The sequence below is a fragment of the Heloderma suspectum genome, chromosome 1 (genome assembly GCF_057233095.1).
Source record: "Heloderma suspectum isolate Gila_16-S chromosome 1, 16-S_ref, whole genome shotgun sequence".
In the NCBI taxonomy this organism is placed as follows: Eukaryota; Metazoa; Chordata; class Lepidosauria; order Squamata; family Helodermatidae; genus Heloderma; species Heloderma suspectum.
In genome coordinates, this window is record NC_139458.1 from 373141711 (window position 1) to 373162187 (window position 20477).

The 20477-nt window shown below is 42.4% G+C and overlaps 1 protein-coding gene across 1 annotated transcript in view; it reads left to right on the forward strand.

Moving 5' to 3' along the window:
• The window catches only part of KIF26B (kinesin family member 26B), a 434135-nt gene that overhangs the window by 381163 nt on the left and 32495 nt on the right, over window positions 1-20477 (forward strand). The window contains exon 12 of the mRNA XM_084828261.1: window positions 19203-19365. Within this exon, the coding sequence (XP_084684387.1) occupies window positions 19203-19365 (163 nt within the window). The remainder of the gene's footprint in view (window positions 1-19202; window positions 19366-20477) is intronic.

Sequence of the window (20477 nt, forward strand, 5' to 3'; positions counted from 1 at the left end):
AAAATCTCACAAGCATCTCTTTCCCCTCCCCTGACAGTAAAAAAAATATGGGGTAACGAACTTGCCATTTTTGGTTTCTCTCCATTTCCCATTTTTCTAGTATTAAACTCATTCCATCCCATTTCTACATCAGTTTGGGATTTGCTTTTAAAAAGTCTGCACAAAATTGCATACACACATGTGCATTTCTCCTAATATATACGTTTTGCCTAATATACACAATTTTTGCAAGCAATTTTCCCTAATATAATGCATTTTACATTATTTTCATCAATATACACATTTTCGTGTGTTGTTGTTGTTGTTCAGTCGTTCAGTCGTGTCCGACTCTTCGTGACCCCATGGACCATAGCACGCCAGGCCTTCCTGTCCTGTGCTCTCTCCCGGAGCGTGCTCAAGTTCATATTCATTGCATCCATGATGCTATCTAGCCATCTCATCCTCTGCCGTCCCCTTCTCCTTTTGCCTTCAGTCTTTCCCAGCATCAGGGTCTTTTCCAGGGAGTTTTCTCTTCGCATTAGGTGGCCAAAATATTGGAGCTTCAGCTTCATTATCTGTCCTTCCAATGAGCAGTCAGGGTTGATTTCCTTTAGGATGGACTGATTTGACCTCCTTGCAGTCCAGAGCACTCGTAAGAGTCTTCTCCAGCACCACAGTTCGAAAGCATCAATTCTTCGGCGCTCAGCCTTCCTTATAGTCCAGCTCTCACAGCCATACATTACTACTGGGAAAACCATAGCTTTGATTAGACGGACCTTTGTCGGCAAGGTGATGTCTCTGCTTCTTACTATGCTGTCTAGGTTGGCCATAGCTTTCCTCCCAAGGAGCAAGCGTCTGTTAATTTCATGGCTACAGTCACCATCTGCAGTGATCTTGGAGCCCAAGAAAGTAAAATCTGTCACTGCTTCCATTTCTTCCCCTTCTATATGCCAGGAAGTGATAGGGCCAGATGCCATGATCTTAGTTTTTTTAATGTTGAGTTTCCAACCAGCTTTTGCACTCTCCTCTTTCACCCTCAACAAGAGGCTCTTGAGATCCTCTTCGCTTTCTGCCATTAGGGTGGTATCGTCTGCATATCGGAGGTTGTTGATAATTCTCCCGGCAATCTTAATTCCGACCTCTGATTCATCCAATCCGGCATTTCTCATGATGTACTCTGCATATAAGTTAAATAAGCAGGGTGACAATATGCAGCCTTGTCGTACTCCTTTCCCAATTTTGAACCAATCGGTTGTTCCACGTCTGGTTCTTACTGTTGCTTCTTGACCCTCGTACAGGTTTCTCAGGAGACAGGTAAGGTGGTCTGGTACTCCCATCACTTTAAGAATTTGCCACAGTTTGTTGTGATCCACACAATCAAAGGCTTTAGCGTAGTCAATGAAGCAGAAATAGACGTTTTTCTGGAATTCTCTTGCTTTCTCCATGATGCAGCGAATGTTGGCGATTTGATCTCTAGTTCCTCTGCCTCTTCGAAACCCAGCTTGTACTTCCGGTAGTTCTCGGTTCGCATACTGCTGAAGCCTAGCTTATAGGATTTTGAGCATCACCTTGCTGGCATGTGAAATGAGCGCAATTGTGCGGTAGTTTGAACACTCTTTGGCGTTGCCCTTCTTTGGAATTGGAATGTAAACTGACCTTTTCCAGTCTTGTGGCCACTGTTGAGTGTTCCAGATTTGTTGGCATATTGAGTGCAGCACTTTAACAGCATCATCTTTTAGGATTTTAAATAGCTCATCTGGGAGACTGTCATCTCCGCTAGCTTTGTTGTTACTAATGCTTCCTAAGGCCCACTTGACTTCACTCTCGAGGATGTCCGGCTCAAGTTCAGTGACCGCACTATCATGGTTATCAGGGACATTCAGATCTTTCCTGTATAGTTCTTCTGTGTATTCTTGCCACCTCTTCTTAATCTCATCTGCTTCTGTTAGGTCCCTGCCTTCTTTGTCCTTTATCATGCCCGTCTTTGCACAAAACATTCCCTTGAGATCTCCAATTTTCTTGAAGAGATCTCTAGTCTTTCCCATTCTGTTGTTTTCCTCGATTTCTTTGCATTGTTCATTTAAGAAGGCCTTCTTGTCTCTCCTTGCTATTCTCTGGAACTCTGCATTCAGTTGGGTATATCTTCCCCTTTCTCCCTTGCTTTTCGCTTCCCTTCTTTCGTGAGCTACTTGTAAAGCCTCATCAAACAGCCACTTGGCTTTCTTGCATTTCTTTTTCTTTGGGACGGATTTCGTTGCTGCCTCCTGAACAATGTTACGGACCTCCATCCATAGTTCCTCAGGCACTCTGTCTATCAGGTCTAATCCCTGAAATCTATTCCTCACCTCCACTGTATATTCATCAGGGATATGATTGAGGTCATACCTGAACGGTTTAGTGGTTTTCCCGACGTTCTTCAATTTAAGCCGAAATTTTGCAAGAAGCAGCTCATGATCTGAGCCACAGTCAGCTCCAGGTCTTGTTTTTACTGACTGTATGGAGCTTCTCCATCTTTGGCTGCAAAGGACATAATCAATCTGATTTCGATATTGACCATCTGGTGATGTCCATGTGTAGAGTCGCCTCTTGTGCTGTTGGAAAAGAGTGTTTGCTATGATCAGCATGTTCTCTTGGCAAAACTCTATTAGCTTTTCTCCTGCTTCATTTTGTACACCAAGGCCATGCCTGCCTGTTATCCCGGTGATTTCTTGACTTCCTACTTTAGCATTCCAATCCCCTATGATGAAGAGGACATCTTTTTTTGGTGTTAGTTCTAGAAGGTGTTGTAGGTCTTCATAGAACCGATCAACCTCAGCTTCTTTGGCCTCAGTGGTTGGGGCATAGACTTGAATTACTGTGATGTTGAATGGTTTGCCTTGGATTCGTACTGAGATCATTCTATCATTTTTAAGATTGTACCCCAGTACTGCTTTTCCCACCCTTTTGTTGACTATGAGTGCTACTCCATTTCTTCTAAGGGATTCTTGCCCACAATAGTAGATATGATTTTCACCTGAATTAAATTCGCCCATGCCTGTCCATTTTAGTTCGCTGATTCCCAAGATGTCGATGTTCAATCTTGCCATCTCATGTTTGACCACCTCCAGCTTACCTTGATTCATTGATCTGACATTCCAGGTTCCTAAACAATATTGTTCTTTACAGCATTGGATTTTCTTTTCACCGCCAGACACATCCACAGCTGAGTGTCCTTTCGGCTTTGGCCCAGCCGCTTCACTCTTTCTGGCGCTACTTGGAAATACCCTCTGCTCTTCCCCAGTAGCATATTGGACACCTTCCGACCTGAGGGGCTCATCTTCCGGCGTCATCTCTTTTAGCCTTGTGATACGTTCCATGGGGTTTTCTTGGCAAGAATACTGGAGTGGGTTGCCATTTCCTTCTCCAGTGGACCACATTTTGTCAGAACTCTCTGCCATGACCTGTCCGTCTTGGGTGGCCCTGCACGGCATAGCTTATGGCTTCACTGAGTTTACGCAAGCCCCTTCGCCACAACAAGGCAGTGATCCATGAAGGGGTTTTCGTGTGTACTTCCTCCTAATAACTGAATTTTTTTCTATGCATTTGTATTTTGTATGCATTTTTTCATCAGCGAACTGCATCACAAAATTCAGAGAAATGCAAATACTGAAGCATAACTGTTTTGGATCATGTATTGGTACAGGAAGTGCAAATTTGGTAGGTTTGCATTAAAGTGCAAACAAAATGAATGTTTCTCCATCCCTATTAAAAATATAACAACAAAATTAAATAACTAACAATTTGCTACTCTGTCCTGACACGAAAATTACTTGCCTGAGGTAGCCACCTCACTCTACCTAATAGTATGGGCATCCCTGGAGCCTCTACAGATGGTTAGGATTATTGTTAAGATGTTATGTTGAGAATCAGAAGACCCCAGATTCACATCCTGCTCTCGTGATAACTGTTCTTAATTCCGATCTGTAAAATGGGACATTTATCAAAACATTGATAAATGTTTTATCGATCAAAACATTGGCCCCAATTAATTGAAAAAATTAATGCAAACCTCCTAGCCATCAGGTCAGCTTTTTATTAATTAGCCCATGGCTCTGTCTCCCTCCCTATGGTTGGTTTTTAGAACAGACGCTCACTCAGAACAAATCCAGGTTCTTTAGAAATGATGTGAGGGTTGTATTATTGATTGGCTGTGGCTGGAAACAGGCACTTGATCTCGGCAGCTAAAACATTCATAACCCTTTAGTGATTTCTCAGTTTGGCCAGCACCAGGGAAACCATCCAGTGCCCTGCCCAGCAGGAAACAGAAGATATTCCCAGGAGCATCATAATATATTGTACTCACCAGTTTTTTTGTGCAGTGTTACCCTGATTATCAAAATACATAAACTGGCTTCCTGGATCAAATGAAGGCCATACTGGTCCAGTATTCTCCTTCTACGTGTGTCCAGCAGAATACCTCTGGGAGCTCACAAAGATGATATCCCCTGGTCCCCAGTACCTGGTATTCAGGCATATACTGCCTCTTGACATAGAAGTTCCATTTAACTATCATAGCTTGTCTAAGCCTTTTATTTGACCTATTTAACCTAGTTGCTGTCATCAAATCTCATGGTACCTTAAGAACATTATCTTACCTAGTAATATGATGCTGGACAGGGGAGCCTAGAGGTCTAACCTGCCCCTTCTATTGAAGAGTACTGACAATTGCACTGCAACAATTAAGGCAGGGATCCAATCAGAGCTAGTGTAGTGTAGTGGTGAGAGTGACGGACTGGGAGGTGGGAGAGCCGGGTTCTAGTCCCCACTTGGCCATGGAAGCTCACTGGGTGACTTTGGGCCAGTCACAGACTCTCAGCCCAACCTATCTCACAGGGTTGTTGTTGTGAGGATAAAACAGAGAGGAGAAGGATAATGTAAGCCGCCTTGGGTTCCTTGCAAGAGGAAAAAAGGCGGGATATAAATTCAATAAATAAATAAATAAAATCACAATGTGGACAGAACCTACCAATAGGACTTGCATCAACCAAACTGAATCCACCTGAGAGTTCTGGACACCATGTGCAAGGCTTTCTGTTACTACTACTCTGCACTGAATTATACTATTTTATATTAATTGGCTGTACAGAAAAAAGCATGTTCAAGCATAGTGTTTATATTTACCACCTACATGAAGATTATTTACATTTACTCACTCTATGCCAATAAATGACTTTATTACCACAAGCTTGAGGCCATACATTGTCTTATCATGTAATAATCACACACCTAGGTGGTTAATATCATTTGCTATTGGCCTACTGCCTAGCAAGAAACCATGATATGTGATTTTTATGAGTATAGGAACTCATGTCCTGGCATGTTACATTGCTTATTTAAAAAACACAATGTCCTGTTCACAGCTTTAATTTTGCTGTCATTTATATTTGTATCCTTGTCTTTTTATTGGCTTGAATCCTAAGAGAAATAGAAAGGAGGAAAAGGGGTTGAGGGAAGAGGAGGAAGAAAAGATAAAATATTTATGACTTAATATGTTTAAAACCTGGAAGAAACGCAAAATAAGATTTATTCAATAACTTCCCATGGAGGAAAAACCTTGATCTAATGACTTTGATTGGATCACATTCACACAAGTTCTTTTTAATTTACTTGACAATCCGGATGACTGAATGCTCATTTCAAATCATTCACATTCTATTATTATTATTATTTTCATTTCTATACCACCCAATAGCCAAAGCTCTCTGGGCGGTTCACAAAAATTAAAACCAAAAAGCATACAGTAGAACACCATAAAATATAAAAGCATTAAAACCACAAAATAACAATACAACCAGAATAAAACCTAGCAGCAATGCAGAGATTTAAAATACAGATTTAAAACAGCAAAACTAAAAGACTAGAAAGCTAAACCGCTAAACTGCCCGGGAAAATAAAAAGGTCTTCACCTGGCACCAGAAGGGATACAATGTAGTTGCCAGGTGAACCTCACTAGGGAGCTCATTCCACAGCCAGGGTGCCACAGCAGAAAAGGCCCTCCTCCTAGTAGCCACCTGCCTCACTTCCTTTGGCAGGGGCTCATGGAGAAGGACCGCTGAGGATGATTTTAAGGTCCGGTCAGACACATACAGTATAGGAGGAGGCGATCCTTCAGATAACCTGGCCCCAAACTGTTAAGGGCTTTGAATGTTTAATACTAGCACTTTGAATCAGGCCCAGAAATGGACTGGCAGCCAGTGCAGCTGGAAAAGTACTGGTGCAATATGAGCTTGTTGGCCAGTCCCTGTTAACACTCTTGCTCCCCTATTTTGGACTAGCTGAAGTTTCTGGACCATTTTCAGAGGCAGCCCCACATATAACACATTGCAGTAATCCAGATGAGAAGTGATCAGAGCATGGATAACTGTAGCTAGGCTATCTCTGTCCAGATAAGGGTGTAGTTGGTATACCAGCCTAAGCTGATAAAAAGTGCTCCATGCCACTGAGTTCACCTGTGCCTCAAATGACAGTTCTGGGTCCAAGAGTACCCCCAACCATGAATGTGATCCTTTAGGGGTCGTGCAACCCCCTCCAGAACAGGTTGAATATCACCTAGCTGGGCAGACGAACCACCCACTAACAGTACCTCCGTCTTGTCTGGATTGAGTTTCAGTTTATTGGCCCTCATCCAGTCCATTACCATGCCCAGGCCCTGATTCAAAACAGCCACTGCCTCACCTGGGTTTGATGAGAAAGAGAAGTAGAGCTGGGTGTCATCCGCATATTGATGGCACCTCAGCCCACATCTCCGGATGTAGATGTTAAACAGCATGGGGGATAAAACAGAGCCCTGTGGAACCCCATGGCATAATTGCCATGGCACAGAGCAATAATCCCCAGCACCACCTTCTGGAATTGATCATCCAAGTAAGAGCAGAACCACTGTAGTGCAGTGCCTCCAACTCCCAACGCAGACAACCTATCCAGAAGGATACCATGGTTGATAGTATTGAAAGCTGCTGAGAGGTCCAGGAGAAGCAACAGGGTTGCACTCCCCCTGTCCCTCTCCTGGCAGAGGTCATCCCACAGGGTGACCAAGACAGTTTCCATTCCAAAACCAGGCCTGAAGCCCAATTGAAATGGATCTAGATAATCCATTTCATTCAAGAGTGCCTGGAGCTGTCCTGCAACCACCCTCACCACCACAGAATAGGCTTGATAATGAGCTCAACCTGTGTTCAGTCAGACTCAGCACGAGTTTTCCTCCACCTGCGTTCTAGCTGTCTCCCGTCTTGCTTCATTGCCCTCAGCTCGGGTGTATACCAAGGAGCAGGCTGGACTCTGCTCAGAGGGAGAGGGTGCCTTGGCGCAATCGTGTCAACTGCCCGAGTCATCTCCGCATTCCACAGAGCGACCTGGGCTTCGACAGAAGCACCAGCCATACCAGCAGGAAAATCCTCCAGAGCCCTCTGGAATCCATCAGAATCCATTAGCCTCCGGGGGTTGACCATTTTAATAGGTCAAGAAGGCCTTCTTAAATGAACAATGCAAAGAAATCGAGGAAAACAATAGAATGGGAAAGACTAGAGATCTTTTCAAGAAAATCGGAGATCTCAAGGGAACGTTTTGTGCAAAGACGAGCATGATAAAGGACAAAGAAGGCAGGGCTTAACAGAAGCAGATGTGATTAAGAAGAGGTGGAAAGAATACACAGAAGAACTATACAGGAATGATCTGAATGTCCCTGATAGCCATGATAGTGCGCTCACTGAACTTGAGCCGGACATCCTCGAGAGTGAAGTCAAGTGGGCCTTAGGAAGCATTAGTAACAACAAAGCTAGTGGAGATGACAGTCTTCCAGCTGAGCTATTTAAAATCCTAAAAGATGATGCTGTTAAAGTGCTGCACTCAATATGCCAATGAATTTGGAACACTCAACAGTGGCCACAAGACTGGAAAAGGTCAGTTTACATTCCAATTCCAAAGAAGGGCAACGCCAAAGAGTGTTCAAACTACCGTACAATTGCGCTTATTTCACACGCCAGCAAGGTGATGCTCAAAATCCTACAAGCTAGGCTTCAGCAGCATGTGAACCGAGAACTACTGGAAGTACAAGCTGGGTTTCGAAGAGGCAGAGGAACTAGAGATCAAATCGCCAACATTTGCTGGATCATGGAGAAATCAAGAGAATTCCAGAAAAACGTCTATTTCTGCTTCACTGAATACGCTAAAGCCTTTGATTGTGTGGATCACAACAAACTGTGGTAAATTCTTAAAGAGATGGGAGTACCAGACCACCTTACCTGTCTCCTGAGAAACCTGTACGAGGGACAAGAAGCAACAGTAAGAACCGGACATGGAACAACCAATTGGTTCAAAATTGGGAAAGGAGTACGACAAGGCTGTATATTGTCGCCCTGCTTATTTAACTTATATGCAGAGTACATCATGAGAAACACCGGGTTGGATGAATCAGAGGTCGGAATTAAGATTGCCGGGAGAATTATCAACAACCTCAGATACACAGACGATACCACCCTAATGGCAGAAAGTGAAGAGGATCGAAAGAGCCTCTTGTTGAGGGTGAAAGTGGAGAGTGCAAAAGCTGGTTTGAAACTCAACATTAAAAAAAACTAAGATCATGGCATCTGGCCCCATCCCTTCCTGGCGTATAGAAGGGGAAGAAATGGAAGCAGTGACAGATTTTATTTTCTTGGGCTCCAAGATCACCACAGACAGTGACTGTAGCCATGAAATTAACAGACGCTTGCTCCTTGGGAGGAAAGCTATGGCAAACCTAGACAGCATAGTAAGAAGCAGAGACATCACCTTGCCGACAAAGGTTCGTATAATCAAAGCTATGGTTTTCCCTGTAGTAATGTATGGCTGTGAGAGCTGGACTATAAGGAAGGCTGAGCGCTGAAGAATTGATGCCTTCGAACTGTGGTGCTGGAGAAGACTCTTACGAGTCCCCTGGACTGCAAGGAGGTCCAATCAGTCAGTTCTAAAGGAAATCAACCCTGAGTGCTCATTGGAAGGACAGATACTGAAGCTGAAGCTCAACTATTTTGGCCACCTAATGCGAAAAGAAAACTCCCTGGAAAAGACCCTGATGCTGGGAAAGATTGAAGGCAAAAGGAGAAGGGGACGGCAGAGGATGAGATGGCTAGATAGCATCACCGATGCAATGAATATGAACTTGAGCACACTCCGGGAGAGAGCAGAGGACAGGAAGGCCTGGCGTGCTATGGTCCATGGGGTCACGAAGAGTCGGACATGACTTAACGACTGAACAACAGCAGTAACACCCTTGCAGAGGGGAAAGTCTTCCAAGAGTCTAAACCTCAGCAGAAAGTGATGTGACCATGACAAAAGGCAGATGCTAATTTCTCCACTTTCAGATCACCATCCTCCTGCCCAGTTGAGAAAACCAGATCAAGCGTATGTCCTTTTACACATGTTGGGCCGATGACATGTTGGGATAGCCCCGTGGTTGTCACGGCGGCCATGAAGTCCTGAGCCACCCTGGATACAGTGGCCTCAGCATGGAAGTTGAGATCCCCCAGGACCATCATCCTAGGAGTCCTCAACACCAAGCCTGAGACCACCTCCGTCAGCTTAGACAGGGATTCTGCGGGGTGGGTGGTACACCAGCAGAATCCCTAATCTGTCCCGGGTACCCAACACAAGGTACAAACACTTGCACTCGAATTAACAGGAATCCTAGAGAGGGGGATCAAATTCCTATAGACCACAGCAACCCCCTTCCCCGACTCTCAAGTCGGTGTTGGTGCTGCACTGAGTATCCAGGAGGGCACAGCTGGGAGAGAGTAAGCCCTCCCAGTTCCCCCACCCAGGTCTCAGTAATACATACCAGGTCAGCAGCTTCATCCACAATCAAATCATGGATGAGGGAGATTTTATTTTGGACCGAACTGGCATTCAGCAGCAGCACCACCAGACCCGAGGACAAGCTGGTAAGGCTGCCAGGAACCATCTGGTTGGGGAAGAACCAGAAGAGGGGATAGCCGTAAAGTGTCTAGCCCCTCTTCTCCTCAGCTGGCCTGTTAATCCCCCACACCATACCTCCCCCTGCCCGGACCACAGTTATGGTGGCATCTCCCCGACCCCCTGAGTTACTCAATGGACTTCCCAGGCACATGTTAAAATATGAAATATAAAACAATATAAAAGAGAGCAACAGCTAAGAAGGGGCAGATAAGATCTTCATTTGCTCCTTTCTTCCTGGTCTGTAAAGCTGCTGCCCTCTGCTGCTGCTATTTGCTGCTCGTAACTGGTTGCTGGTATCTCTGGAGAGGTGGCAGGTGGGTTTTCATGTCTCGGTGCGTCTCCACGTGCGACGCTATGTGTACACTTAGCATTGCACTTTGCGCGATGCCGTGGCGCGCTCAGAGGCTCTGCCTCTGGCAGCCCGCGCTCTGAAATACCTGTGAAGGAGAGGAGTGGCTGGTCAGCTGGTGGTAGTAGCAGCCAGTGGGAGAGGCCGCAGCAAACAGGCTTGTGATGACAAGCCCCACCCCAAACTCACCCCATCTTCAATTCTGCTCAAGGGGTTTCATCTGAATGCAGGCGAAGCATTCAGAGGCCTAGTTCTCACTGAAGTAATAAACCAGAGTTTGGGCTAGGTTAGTCACTTTCACATCTCCAAAAAGGGAAGTGCACAGATTTGCATGAAATAGGCATATGCAAACTTATACGAATAGATGCAAATTTAGAAATAATTACTACAATTTAAATGGAAATACAGTACATTAACCATAGTGGGAGAAGACTGTGACCAGGTGACCTGTGTGCCTGCTCAATTTGCTGCTAACTGAGCTAATTGTTGATGGGCAACTTCAAATTTGTTTGTTTGTTTTGTACCCTACCATTCTACCAGGAAATGGCACTAAAGGTGGCTAACAACAATAAAGATAACATTTAAAATAAAAACATAATTGAAACAATCTTAGAACAAATAAAGTCAGGTACAATTAAAAACAGAACGTAAAAGAATAAAAACACCACCCAACAGACCTGCTTACATGCCAAAGGCCTGCTTGAATAAAAATGTCTGCCTGCTGGTGGAAAGACAGCAGAGAGGGAACCAACCTAACCTCCCTCAGTAAGGAGTTCAAAGTTCCTTCAAAGGCCCTGCTTCCCATTCTTATGGGTTATTTATCTTTAAACCAGGCTTGAACTGGACCTTTCAAATAGAGGGCTGTAAAATAGGACACATGGCCACCCTGGTTTGGGTGGTGGTAGTTGCATTTATATCCCACCTTTTTCCTCGAAGGAATGCAAGGCAGCTTACATGATCCACCTCCTCTCATTTTATCCTCGCAACAACCCTGTGAGATAGGTTAGGCTGAGAGTCAGTGACTAGCCCAAAGTCACCCAGTGAGCTTCATGGCTGAGTAGGGACTAGAACCCAGATCCCCCAAGTTCCGGTCTAACACTCTAACCACTACACCACATTGGTTCAGACTGTAGGTGAGGATTCACTTGATGGAAAAGTCTCCTACACATAGAAAACTGTCATCACACAGAGAAAGCTAAGCTGGTATCCTTATTTCTAATGTCAAATTTTCTATGTACACACCAACAGTCTGAATTGGTACTGCCCAAGCACAGCTTTACCACTTCAGTGATAATTAGAACCCAAAATTGGAAGAAGAAAAAAAAAGCTTGAGTGTCTGAAAACCATAAGAACATAAGAAGAGACATGCTGGATCAGACCAAGGGTCCATCTAGTCCAGCATTCTGTTCACACAGTGGCCAACCAGCTGTTGACCAGGAACCCACAAGCAGGGCATGAGTGCACCAGCACCCTCCCACACATGTTCCCCCAGCAACTGGTGTTCATAAGCTCACTGCCTCTGGTACTGGAGGTAGCACATAGCCATCGGGACTAAGAGTAGCGGATAGGCAATTATCTTCCCCTCCAGATTACTAGGTTTATTCACCATCAGTTTTCTTTCTCACTAGGTGTAATAGGCTCATCTACTTTCAGCAAACCAAGCACATGTGTAAGAACTTAGTTTGAATTAAAACAAAAGAAAGCAGTGTGGGTACTTGGTAATTCACTCCAGATCTCCACATGATATAAGTGGCATCAAACATACCTTGAACAAGAAAAAGATCAGTATTAGTGGAGACATCTCACAGTGGAAGATAAGGTAACATCGCCACTCTTTTGGACAATTCAAGAACAATAAAATCAGACAATTCAGAATATGGGGCAGTAACTGGCTGAATAATCAACAGCAACATGGGGCCGGGAATTATAGGGCTGAGGATATTTGACACTATGCTATTCCTAAGGACAACATTTGCAAACAAGATTCAGGCTTGGATCCACTGCTGCCATCCACTGATGGAATCAGTGAAACCAGGAGGATGATTCGCCCTCTCCCCCTCAGCCACCTGCACACCCTCAAAATCTGTTCTGGAGGGCTGGAAAAAAACCCAGATCAGATTTTCGGGCAGAGTGGAAGGCTAGAGTGGGGAGGAGAGAGGGAGAAAGTCCCATTACACTAGTGGACTCCCACTAGCACAACATTGGATTTAACCCTCAGCCTCTCCTAGCTCCAATCAGCCAGTCCAAGCTTTCAGCCAATCAAAACACCTACAGCTCCAGCTTCCACTGATCTCAGACATGTCCCCAAGCTCCAGTGGAGAAACAGATAGGAAGTGATGGAAATAAGCATGACATGGAGTCTCCCTATACAATGGACTACAAATGTGTAGTTAACACAGTAAATACCTCTAATTTTACTGAAAGGTAGGCAATGAAACCCACCCACAACTAGAATCCAAGTGGACATTCAGGGTTCTTGTTGAGGCAGAATAAATTCTGGATTGAGTTTGGGTGCCATCCAGTACTGGCGAATTCTGGGTCTAGGATAGAAATAGCATGCAAAAAAGAACTGAGGATGTCCCTAGGTCACATTAGGCCTAGTGCATTGAGGCACTGATGATGCCATTGACTGTGTAACACTGGAACCCTCCCAACATGCAGGACAAGGCCTACCACTGGCTTCCAGAGCCTAGATTACATTTTGACATCCATTTTCGATTTTCCTAGCCATTCCAGAGTTTTTGAGCAGAATTAGCTTATTCCAAGATCCACCAACACTTTCTACAGTGGAAACCGGTTCCGCTTCTTTCTAAATGCAACGAAAAGCCATCAAGAATAGCTCCATCATGTGGCACTTAAGAGATAGCACTTCAGCAAAGAATAATAATTTCTTTAGGGTTCCATTGACATAAAGTGCTATTCCATAATTGTTTGGCACAGGCAGATGTATCATTTTTCACCTCATGTGCCCCAAATATTCAATAGTTTGGAAAACCTGACTCAATGAAGTGATAAGGTGCCTAGATCAGCTGTATTGATGTCTGGAATCAGCACCAATGTACATCCGGAAAGCCATCAATCAGTCATTGACAAAATGGGCATCAAAGTCAGTGGTCATATTCCCCATAAACAACTTGGGACCAGGATACCTAGCAGACTGCCTTTCCTTATATATACCCAGGCAACTTCTAAGATAATCAGAGGAGGCCTTACTGGTCATTCCAAAATGAATGGAATGTTGCCGTGAAGAACCCCAATGGCGGGCCTTCTCTTTCCCACCCTATGGAAAACCCTCCCCCATGCAGTTCAGGAGGCAGAAAATGTGGCATCTTTCAAGCACCTCCTGAAAATGCACCTTTTCACCCAGCCTTTTCCTGGTTTGTAACTGCTGTTGGGTTTTACTTTGGTTTTACATGCTACTTTTAAACTCTTCTATCATGTTTTATCATGTTGTGTTTTATGGTTTTAATTGTTGTAAACTGCTCAGAGAGCCTTGGTCGTTGGGCAGTATATAAATGCAATAAATAAATAAATAAATAAATAACTCGGAATTCTAACTGCATCTCTGGGTACAGAGCTACCCAGTTGGACTGCCACATAATGGTGCATAGGAGAGTAGATGTTACCTTTATTAAATAGTCAACATAAGACAATATTATTAACAATGATTTTTATATAAAAAATATCCTTTTACAGAATACCTCTTCAGACTGACTGCCCCACAAAAATTAACTTGGTTTCTGAAAATATTAACTTCCTTTGTGTAATTAAAACAAATCCATCTTCCTTTATTCTCAAAGAAATAAAGCACCAGATTTCAGAATAATATGTCTGTTCTGTGCCTATTTGTCAGGTATATTTTAGATTATAATAGTTTAACTCCAGTTATTTAAACAGCTGCTAAAGTATCAGAAAACGCAGCTATTAGGTGACTTGTATCTGCTGGCATTTTTCTGGCTGTAATGTTTTTTACTCATTTATTAGCATGTCTTATAGATAATTGAACCACTGAATTGGGAAGTCCAGGTCTGAATATAACATGTAAAGTATTTGCAAATTGTGTGATTAGTAACATTTCCCTTTGTAATTTTCTTCTTGGAAGCAGTTTAGCCAGATATGATAAGAAGGGAGGCAGCTGACTATAGCTTACAGCAAAGTGGAAGATAAAGCTAGATAAGAATGAGGGGACTTGGAAGGGGGGTAGTTAGGAATGAGACATTGCTGGCTTTTAAAATCACCTGTTGTCATTTACAAGGGTAATCTCAATTAATTCCTCTCTAATTCTTTCTGATTTTTATGAATAGACTAACACTGGAATTTAGAACATCTTATCCCTCTTCCAACAGTAAGCACATATTTTACTGCAGTGCAAAAAGGGGTTAGATAATTTATGCACATCCATCATTTATAGTCTGTAGGAAGACCACACCAATTTGCTGATGATGGCTCCATATTCTCTGGAGACCTGAATAGTCTGCTGCCCTTTTGCACTGTCATTCTGTGTTTTGCTTTGATAGAAGCATGAGTAAATGAAAGGCTTGGTATTGATTTCTGTACAGATGTTAATAATTTCCATGTACATTGTCCTTGGAATGGTGGTTACTGATGCACAGAACTTGATATTGCAGTATTACTTGATGAACAGAAGATGCACTAAGCTTGCACGGCAACAGCAACCTTTTATCTCTTGAATGTGTGGGTTCAAAGCTGAGCCAGGTCACCAATGAAATAAGTGCAGTTGCCTTGCTGTCACCTTAATGGACTTTTGTTTACATCACATGCCATCATATACTGTAGTGGGATTGACTAGCTCTGCCCACAGGAAGCTAAGAACTAGCAGAATCAGCACAGAGTAAAAGATCAAACTTGTTCTTTCTGGCAAAACTTGCAGTCTTTTCATAAAGATGCTTAGTTTAAACATGATGAAAAAGAATTGTTTGCTGCTGAATGGATCCATTTGAGATAGCAATATGTCTTGTTGTAGCCAGGATCTCTTGTCCAGGATCTCTTAAAAAAAAATTATTTATATATATATATATATATATATATATATATATATACATACACACACACACACACACACACACACATACATATATAAAGAAACAATTTACTAATCTTGTACTACATCTGCACAAAATATTTTTAATGTCCCCCAATGTATACATATATGATCTTATGACATTTGTATCCATTTCCCCCCACCATGCATTTTACAACGATGTATAATAATAAATATAAAATGATTAAAATCACAACAACCATAATACATTTTAAAACCAATCTTAAACTGACAGGCATCAGACTCATAACCAGAAGAAATGAATGAGAACCACATCAAATAAATAATTGATCCAAAAGCATGTTGAAATAAGAAGGAGTTTGCTTTGCTCTTGATTGGAATGGATCAAGAAAATCAGCTCCACCCAGTTATGTCTGGAGCTGTAAAGCAACTGTCTACTCCAATACTTCATCCAGAAAGGGTAGGATGAAAAATTCCCAGCATCTTCACTATCAAATGATAGCTTGTTTGTTCCAGGAAATATCTAATAGTGGATTATTTCATATATGAATGGAATGTTCCCTCACATAGGGAAGCATTTATAATGATACACTTGCTTACACTGTTGCATTTGTCAAGTGTGTGTAAGAACATGGGTCCCTCGTTTGAACCCAACTTCGAATAAAGCTGAAATTCGTATCTGAATGAATTTGTGATGTTTTCGTGGGATTGCCAATGCCAGACATAATCCCAATAGTCTTAGTCTGTGATGCCATCAAGGTGACCATTAGTTGCATCACTAGTACAACCACTGGGTTGTAAAAGCAGCTCCCCTTCCTCCTTGGGTGGGTGCTGTTTTCTCCAGGATCCAGCTACAACTACCCCATGTGTGGCTGCACAGCAAGTTCAAGCTGCTAAATTGTTTGGTTGATATTTGTTGGTCAGGAGTAAAGAAGATTCTCAAAGTTACCCTGACTCCTGCTGTTTCTTGGCCTTAGGGCAGGCATCTCTCACAGAGTAGTACACTCCACCAAACCCATAGAACTAAACTAGGAAATACTTCAATCACGGATATCACAGCAACATGGCTGCAGTATTACATTCACCAAAGCCAAACTACTCAAAGTAAGCCAGGCAGAGTACATCAAGAGACTGGTGTGGATTGATATGTGAGGATGCATTATTCTAACACAAATACAGCCATGGGATCAGCTCCATGATCATCCTGCATTTGGGAGCCTAGGACAGAATGCCTTCTACAGGCTGTTACTCGTATAGTTTTACAGCTAGCCTGGGAGTTCTAGTGGCCAAGAACGTGGTGGCCATTAGTGGGGCAGTGGCTTTTATATGACCCCATGCCCTGTGTCTGCAGTCATGCCATAATGATTGGGACCCTTTGTGACTGCAGGAAGCCTTGGTCAGAATGTGTCTCTAGTCATCAGGTTAAGTATAATGAGCCTGCCCTCCTGTTAAGATCTCCTAGAGAGACTCTTCTTCATGTCCTACCAACATCTGAATTGAATTCCTCTAGATATGCCTAAACTGTGTAACACCCTTCTCAGATAGGCCCACTTTCCTCCTCTCCTGATGGCTTTCCTTTGTCTTGTAATGGGCATTCTTTCCACAGGCATTTGGCTTGCCGAACTGTTGATGTTTTGATCTCTGGTTTTTTTAGTTTTATCTGCTATCTCCTGATCTCTTTTTATCTTTTTATATTGTACGTTTCTTATTTGAACTGTTGTTGTAAGTCACCTTGAACATTTTAACAGAAAGGTGGGATATACATATTTTAAATAAATACATCAAGAGCTGGCAAGAAGCACAGCTTGGGAGCAAGTTATGTACGTGCCTGGTAGGAGTACACAATATTTACAGAGATCATTTGGCAACTGACTGTAATCTGCTTAATCAGGAAACAGAGTTAACTCCCCAAGAGAAGCTTTGGAAGAGTAGCTTCCAAGATTCCCAGCACCCAGAATCTTAGATCATTATAACATGAAGAGAACATTAAAGTGCAGCATGAGCCTTCTACATAAATGTATTGGATTTTGTGTGCATAGATTTGACAAGGGATGTGTATGTTCACAGAGCTGATGGCTGAACCTTCTGATTTTTTTCATCAGCACGCTGTGCACACAAGAAATAATCTCCCTTGGTTTTGGAGTGCATTCAGAGGAGGCAGCAGGAATTGCAGCACACTTGTAGGGATTGGAGGAAAGGATCCTGAATCATGCTGTCATGTCTTCAGAATCTATCTTAGTGGGCACTTGCACACTCCATTTTTACTTCCCTCTGTGAAAGTGCCAGTAAAACCTGGTTTCCTTCGTAGTTGTAACAAATCTTTTTATTTTATTTATTTAAAAACATTTTATACCACATGTCATATACAACATATCCAGGTGGTTTACAATAATAAAACCACAGTATAATTAAATATTAAGCTAAAAAGACCGTTATACAATAAAACCAACAGCCATTAATGAAAATCAGGTGTTATAAATGCCAAGGCGGATAGAAGTCTTCAATATGTGCCTAAAGTGTAATGTGGTCGGCACATGTTTTATTTCGGGGTGGGGGGTGGGGGTGGAATGTTCCAGAAAGGATGTTAGCATTTCATGATACTATTTGTCTACAGGAAATAGAGAGGGAGAGTGTACATACATTTTTGTTTTGTTGGGCTACTACAACAAATAACTACAAAGGATAGACAGACAGACAGACAGATAAATAGATCTAACGTTTCCTTGTGTCTGAAAGCAGCAGCTGTTGCCAGAGTAGCAGCCCAACCAAACAAATTTATGTACTTTCCCTCCCTATTTCCTGTGGGCAGACAGCATCATGAAATTCTAACATCCTGTTAATCTCAATCCATGCACCAAGCATACACACTCCTTAGCAGCCCAAGCATCTACTCTTTAGCCTCCACACAGACAGAAGTGTATGAATCGTTACCACTTGAAGGGGGTCTCTTTGAGCTTCCAGGAATTGAATCTTATTGTCAAGAGATTATAAAAGTAGGATTTTTAAGTGAACTGTGCATTTCTCCAGCACAATTCCCATCCATTTCAATGGCACCCTCACAGGAGAACTCCCAGTGGATTGTGCCCTTGTTAATAGCATTGAATTAATGCTCCTTACCACTATGGCCATACACATAGGGACTGTACTCCTGAATTGTTGTATGCATTGTTGACAGGAAGCAGGGTTTTTTAAACAAACAAATAAAACAAGCTTTTTGTTGAATTTTTGACAGCACACCACTTCAAAGTAATAAACTGGTTGCATTAATGGGTTATATTTGCACAGTTTCTTCATCACCAATGCAATTGTCATGCAATACCATTTTCAGGTCTTATTACAATCATTGGGAGTGCTAGAGACAAGAAGGAGGAGGAGACAGGGTATTAGAATTTTAAAACTGAGTCCATTCAGTGACACAGTGAGTGTCAGGAAAGGAAAATGGCACGAACTAATCCCATCTTCAGTCATCACAAAGAATGAGCAGAAGTGAAACTAGTGCTTTTTTTAAGGCCTGCTTCTTCTGTGCCATAGCTTTTTAGTACAGCAGTGTTTTATTTTTAAAATTATCCGTGAGTAGGTTATTGGTTGTGAGTTGGCATGCCATGTTAACAGTAATACTACTGTTGAAATTAGCTAAGTTAATAAAGACAGGCAGAAAACCTTAAAAGATAGAGACTCTCATTTCAGCATAGTTGATTTTCCAGCTCGTTCAGCTGCAGATGTAGTGCACTAGAATCCTGAAGAACAATGCTAATTAGTATTCCATTAAAAAGGAAGAAATCTTGCTGAGACCTGAAGTCGCATCCCGACAGTCAAAGTGAAACATGGCTCACTAATGTAGCCTTAATTCTTTTTATTTTGCAGAGACAGCAAGCTGACCATGTTGCTCCGGGAGTCCCTTGGGAACATGAACTGCCGTACCACCATGATAGCTCACATTTCGGCAGCTGCAGGGAACTATGCTGAAACACTTTCTACCATCCAGATTGCATCCAGGGTCTTAAGAATGAAGAAAAAGAAAACTAAGGTAAGGGCAGGAAGAAACTCTTTGTTGTCTTTCACTGGAAAGAGCAGAGTAGACAAAGATCTTAAGTAAACAGAGGGGGCCTTAAAGTGCAGCTTCTAACACATCAATATTCATAATTTCTGAATGCATGGGGGAAATCATGTTTCATGTAAGATGAATGTTTCCATGTTTATAACAGTTACACATAAGACAGAGAGTTCAAATTCTTATGTTACTTTCGTAGGATATCTCTAGCATTGAATCCTGGTTAAAATTCAGGCTGATATAATTTGTTATAATCATTCGCATTAGCAACCTAAGGATTGTTAAATATAAGCAGAGATCAATTAACAAATTCCACAAATATCACTGCACAACACTCTGTTCACAGAACAAAATCTCTTTAACAGAACCAGCTGTATGTAGCCTCACTGTTAATTTCTCCCATTATTCTTTCAACAACTACAAACTTTAAAAAAGAGAGCAGTTGATGTGGTCAGGATGGTACTACTAATTCAGTCAGTGCATTTGGAGATAGTGTAATGTTTTATCTTGCAAGTGAGAATGAAAGAGAGGTTCGGTGTTCTGATCTGATCACAGTATAATTTCTTGGGAAAATTCACATTTCTGAGATGAAGGGAGATACCAAGTAATCACAGTCATAGCCTTTATGGGGCCCACTTCTCGGTGTTCAGTTCTGATATAACCATACACACACCCTTATGGCAAGAACATTTAACCTATAAAATACTATTTTATATCCATTATTCTTTATAGAAACAGTAACAGCTATCTGTGTAAAATTGAAATAAAAAAAAGAATAATGTAGCATGGGATATTTCAATAAATGACACCACAGTGGGTTGAATTTTTCAGAGTTGCCCAGGATGTCATATGCAGAGTATGTTCCCTCCCAGTTTTGCTCCATGTTCCTCCTTTAAGCAGTTAAATCTTTGGGGCAGGACTTTTATAGAGTTGGCACACACATGTGGAAATCCCTCCCTAATGAGGCCTGCTGTGCTTCCACAGCTTCTGCCAGCAGGTAAAGTCCTTTACCCACTTACATAGGACGAAACCTAATTGAACTCATATATAGGTCTGTTGGTTTCTTATTTTTATTGTCTTAGTAATTT